This window comes from Dreissena polymorpha, chromosome 9, assembly GCF_020536995.1.
Source record: "Dreissena polymorpha isolate Duluth1 chromosome 9, UMN_Dpol_1.0, whole genome shotgun sequence".
NCBI lineage: Eukaryota > Metazoa > Mollusca > Bivalvia > Myida > Dreissenidae > Dreissena > Dreissena polymorpha.
Window position 1 is genome coordinate 53,222,001 of NC_068363.1, and position 6,562 is coordinate 53,228,562.

Here is a 6,562-nt window from a genome sequence, read left to right on the forward strand (position 1 = left end):
GGAATGTCAAGAATTCTACTTCTTCAATTGATGTAATAAAACGCAATTGGACTGACCAAATATGTTGCTTACAAACTATTACACTTTTTTAAATACTATCATTGAAACAACTAAAGCAAAGAAAGACATATTCCCAAAACATAATTATAGACTCGAATAAAACATCCATATTCCCACTTGCCACACATGTTTACCCAAAAGCCATAACTCGCTCTAGTTAAATACATAGTTGGAATTCTGGAATAACAGCCCTCAAAACATGTGTATTACTCAGCGATTTAAACACACGAGGCAAGAGTTTCGCAATGAACAATTCACATCACACATATCATTTTTCAGCAATTATTACAATTGGAATATATATCATCAATACAATAGATGATTCTTTTGTAAAGTAATACAACCGTATAAGCCGTTGATAAAGGATCGAACACCGTGATTTCAAATGTTGACAGTGTTTCCTGCTGCCCGTTTTCAATAACAGCAGCCAATAAAAAGCTTTACAGTAATATAGTAATACGTATGAGGCAAAGATGGCCATAGATCGCTAAATCGTGTCATCGGGCGAAGCCAGTTTCCAAATAATAAAAGAAAAATAAGCAAAAATAGAAATATTCAGTTTATTTTACAAGACAATAACACGAATATAACATATATAATACAATAACGCATAAAATATGAACAGAATTTGAGTCAAACGACCTATCAAATATATTCCCCATACATATAGATCCGTATAAGACATACTTATTTCCACTTGCCACACATGTGTACCCAAAAGCCACACAACGCTCTCATTAGATACGTTGTTGGAATCGTGCGGCGCAAGACGAGAGTGGCGAAAATAGCATTTCGCAGTACGCACATAGTTAATTCAGCGTTTAATAATATTAGAAATTAATTCAGGGTTTAATAATATTGGAATCTATCTATATATAAATAAATATACTTCATTTTGTAAAATAATAATAACACACAAAGAAAACGAACAAAACAAAATCGGGGACACTACCTCACCTTGCTTCAGTCCAACCGCATAACCCAAATCATTCTTAAAATATGAGCATGATTTCACACGTGACTTAATTTTTTTTCTTTAAAATCATTCACTATTTAAAGCAATTGCATTATGTACCAGACGTAAACTTTTCAACCCCAAAAGCATATAGGTCAGAACATTTTAGCATATCGACGCATATACATTTCGTACAATCGACATTTATACATAAATACAGTTATTTACATTGAAACTGTTGTTTGTATAATAAAAACATGATTTCCGAAAACACGGGTCTAAAACAATCTGAATAGAATACGTAAATTTATTGAACACGACATTTATTGTCGATTTATTTTAGTAATTAATATTTTGCAGAATGATATTCAATTCAGGCTGCATAGTCCGCGAACAAAGAGAAAATTGTTTGGAAAGATGCTTCTTTAATGGAAAATTCTATGCCAGGGGAGACAATACTTCTAAGATGATCGGCAGGAAAGCCTAGGCTTTCCTATGTCGATATCATCATCATCCCATATCATATATTTTCTATTTATTTTCAATGATATTCAACACACAGTTAATTTCACTGAAAGTTAGAGGTAATGCCTTCAAATCCATGTTTAAATCGTTGCCAAAATGTTTATTAACATGTCAGTGGAATTAATGTTGAAAGCAAAGCTGACGTTTGTTGTGTGTGATGTGATACTTGTGAAATACATGTGGTGCATGTGATACTTGTGTAATACATGTGGTGCATGTGATACTTGTGTAATACATGTGGTGCATTTGATACTTGTGTAATACATGTGGTGCATGTGATACTTGTGTAATATATGTGGTGCATGTGACACTTGTGTAATATATGTGGTGTATGTGATACTTGTGTAATACATGTGGTGCATGTGATACTTGTGTAATACATGTGGTGCACGTGCGTTAAGAGCGTGTGTTCAACTATATGGTTGCTTTTACGATCGAACAGTCTGTACTCGTCTTATTTGCAGACACACAATTTTTTATGAACTATTAAATATAGTTTTCGATCAATATACTCAGCGTTTATTATAATGGTAAATACTTCTAAAATACATTACATATATTAACAGAGATGCATGTTGTGTTCCACACCGTCAACAAAATATTTGGGGACAAAAGTACATATATACAGAATGTGTTACACAAATTCAATAGTCATTTTCGCCAAACTATATTTTATACAAGAATATTCCTTCACACTATTAAACAAGAAACTCGACAATAAAAAGTTAACTAAGGAACAAACACATCCTATTAGTTTAAATACATGTACACATAAATGCGATTCATTTCAAATTACATAACGGTATACAGTATTATCAACATATTAAAATACCTTGTAACGCCAACCATATAAATCAGTTACATATAAAGCTGCTATAAACCTGTATACAATGAAAACGCTCAGGTTTTAATCACCAACCACGCGTTACATTAATATGTTGGTACCAATGTATAGAAGACGCTTGCTTCACATCATGCCACCAAAAGGAATATTTGTAAAAGCACTCATTATTTCAAATAACAAAGCTAGCAAGTCTTCACAAAGTAAGCTATTTGTATATATGATAACCTGTACATTATTTCAATATGTTTGAGTTTCTGCTGGCATGGTTTGCATATACATTCGCTCGTGACCATATATGTATATCTGAACAATGTCTAAGCAAAAAGAGTAAACCAATTGCTGCTGACATCTGTTATATTGTTAAACAAGTCTCTTAAATAGTAAAATCAGTTTTTAACTAGAGTCATCCAATGTTAGCTGACACATTTTATATTGTTGAACAATTCTTTTAAATATTAAAATCAGTTTCTCTTAAATATGTGATATATAATTCATATGTTTCGGTTCATAACCAACAAATAAAGATAGATGATAATTGCAATTGTTAATAATTAAAATATAGCATAACATCCGCCACCCCACGCCCCCACCCCACCCATCCGAATAAACCACGGTACATAATGATGTTATATTGACTTCAATTAATGAACGCGGCGAAATGTCAGCACCAAAAACAATCCGTCGACGTTTTTATAGTGCGGTCACTTTGTAATACATGTGTTCACATCTTTAATAACTGTGAATTAAATACCGGCGTTGATATTATGTTCTATACATTAAACATGGACTACCACACTGATTACATTAGCGGAAATACATTTGAAATTGAAATAGATTTTCAGAGGCGAACCACGTCCGTTATAGTGTATCCGCAATGAGTTCCACAATCGAGTCGCTTACTTTATCCCACGTAGTTTTCATGATATATTCTCTATTGTCATCTTCAGACCACAACACGCGTGCCTGGTTGCGATACAAGACCTCCATCCCAGGGGTCAGCATACTTTCGTCAATCTGACCTTTGACAAAAAATATTATTCGCTTATCCATATGATGCGCTTGCTGAAATTCTGTAAGGCAATAGTCGCTCATAAAAAAGGCATCGGACAATAAACAGATCACCAAAGATGAACGACGAATGCATCTTACACTTTCATCCAATATGGCTTTTCCAAAGTTGAAGTGATTGTCACCAATACATACAAGTTCCCTTTGTGTTGATAGGCGGCTCTTCAATGCTTCTTCAAGGTTCGGCTTAACATGATGGTAAACAAAATGCTCGTCATTACTACAAAATGCCAGAAACGCCGCAAATTCATAAGCATCGGTGCCGCGCTGTAGTAAACCTTCCGCCTTTTTAATCTTTCGCATGTTATTCATTTGTTTAACGCATCGGCTAATTGTTACAGCAACAATTACTACTACTGTAAGTGACACAACTGGAGCAACAATTGATACTATGATCAAATTACGTCGTTCAAGAGGTTCGTCACACATTTTTTTAAGTTTATTCAGTGTCATATCTGTAATTTGCTCGTTTTCCAGAGTCTGATTGCGACATGTTAGATTCTGGATATTGTGAACAGGAGTCGAGTCCAGTAAGAGCCACTGAATAAATTCATAGTCCTCGCAGACAGCACAAGACAAAGGGTTACCATCCAGTAAAACTGAAAAATTTGGTGACATATTCGAACTGATATAATCACGTGACTTTTGATTTAGGCTGGTGATGCTGTTGTGCGATAAATCAAGAATCTCTATTTCGCCCATACTTTTAATGTTAAAGGTGATCTGACTTATACTATTTCCAGATAATGAAATGTGCTTCATATAATTGGTGTTGTTGAAGAAATTATTAGGGATTGAAACAATGTTGTTTCGCGCTAGATCTATTGTTTCAACACTAGGGTTGTGTGTCAACAGAGATTCAAAGATTGGTTTGTTTGACTTCGCCATTTGTCCTAGATTGTTGTCTGAAAGAAGCAGATGACGTAATCCTTTAAAGATTCGTAACGATTTGGGATTAATATACTCAACATATGACCGTTGTATCGAAAACAGTTCCAATTTGTCCAATACATTAGCGTTTCCATTAACAGTAAAGTCTAGGTCGATCCTAGAAAAATGTGTGTCATCCAAATATAGGTTCCTCAGATTTGACTGCAAGTTGGTGACAAGATTTATATGACAATCTTCCCAAAGGGGGTTATACATTTGTAAACAAAACCTTTTCATGGAAAAGCTGGTTATTGATATCAGCGGGATAAAAAATATATCGATATTCGGAACAGAAAAGGTCTGATTAACACAGCTTCCTTTTTCTTTACAAAATCCCATTGTTTTACTTGGTAATTGAATTGCATTTACGTTCAATGTCTGGAGATGCGAACATGTTCTTCCAAATACGTAGTCATATTGTACATTATTCACCAGTGTCTTTTCTAGACTGACTACTAACAACATTATGGCAGTTGTCCAACAGTGCACTAATGTCTAATGTATCAATCTGCAGTCTTTCTAAATACAATATTTTCAGCGGTCGGTTTCCTATGAACTTGTAAAATTCGTTAGTTAAGTAAAACACTGAATCTTTGTGTTTTGGTCCACTCAAGTAAAATTCTTCTAAAGCTGGTGTTATGTTTGCCTCTATTATATACGTTTGCAGATCACCGTTTTTAAAACGTTCACAGTTCGCAAAGTCCAAAACACGAACTGTGTCGCTAAGGCCTTCAAGAAAAGGATTCAAGAAGTCTATTTCTCCATGAATGTGCAATTCTTGTAATCGAATTAGTGAACGAAAACACCCAGTGTTAAAGTAAAACGTGTGCAAGGAATAAACATCAATATTTAATTCAATTATCTGTAGGCCATCCCATCCGCTTCCTGTGAAGTTCGTCGCTGAAACGTTTAAGTCCTTTCCTACAACATTTATTTTCACACAAATTGCCCCGTTCGGAATGTCGTTTGGGATTTCGTCGGTATATTCGATCACTGTGCAATTATTATTCGCCGTTATCACAGATCGTACACACAATAAGAATACTGATCCAACTAAAAGAACTATTTGTAACATGGCGACTATTAGTCGTGAAACCTTGACAATCCAAGTCTCAGTCGTTTGACGGTTATGGAAAACAACTATTAGATTAAGGATAGAAACCGTGCAATAACTTGTACAATCACTCTGTGGTAACCCGCACACACAGGTAGTATGGCAGGAAGTGAAATTCTCTTGTGTTTATCTCTTTACGAGATCCCAATTTACATATTGAAACATGACGCGTACTTTATATCCGTAAATACCTTTTGACTTATGTAAGTATCTGTTCACATCTCAAAAGGAAAGAAATACATAATAAACTACACTACAGCGTTTTATATTACATCATTAATGTACATTGTGTTTACAACGCAATATTCCGAGTTATGTACTCTGCCTTTTAACACCGTGTATACTCAATCTCCCTTTTAAAAGTACACTTTTATATTTCTTATTTCCCCCAAAATACGGCTTGGTATATCAACATGGAATTTTATATCTTGTAGTGTGATATGCTAGTTCCATTTAGATTCTCTATCCATTATTCTACAACAATGCTGGACCGAGTATGTGTTTTCTTTCCTTGAGCTTGATGTGTACATGCCAGTATGCGAAAGTATTTAATTTCCTTCGCATACCATTATTATCTTAGGAGGAAGTTATCGCAAAAACATATTTATTATACTATTGTATTACAAAAAAGGTTTATGCAAGCAGACGCTCGCGGGCTAATTGAAGCAGAAATATTGTTCTAACAACAGCTCGAATTGCACGTGCAACACATGCTTTATACAGGTATAGCATCACACATAACGAACATTCGTCTCTTATCAAAGTTCATAGATCTAAATATTGGTTTACCGTGTTTAACACGACCTGCAAATGTATATAATTTATTGAAACTTGGAAAAAGTCCGTTTGGAGCAAAGACAATCACTTCACCGGCATCAATATAATATTTTGAATTCGCGATGAAAAAGGGTTTCTTCCAGTGATGAGAGCAATACCTGGACATGTATGATACCGAGCAACAATAAACTAATGCTGGATTAGTGCAAGTTAAGTTGTTATTGATTACAAATCCCTAACATATATTCATCTAGAAGAAACCATCGGCGAAATGAATTCGGATCTATTA

General features: G+C 34.6%; 1 protein-coding gene across 1 annotated transcript; it reads right to left on the reverse strand.

Moving 5' to 3' along the window:
* Window positions 1-604: 604 nt before the first annotated feature.
* Window positions 605-5,991, reverse strand: LOC127845702 (toll-like receptor 1). Its single transcript, XM_052376794.1, has one exon. The coding sequence runs from the start codon at window positions 4,845-4,847 to the stop codon at window positions 3,243-3,245; it is 1,605 nt and encodes a 534-aa protein (XP_052232754.1). The 5' UTR covers window positions 4,848-5,991; the 3' UTR covers window positions 605-3,242.
* Between the last annotated feature and the right edge of the window lie 571 nt (window positions 5,992-6,562).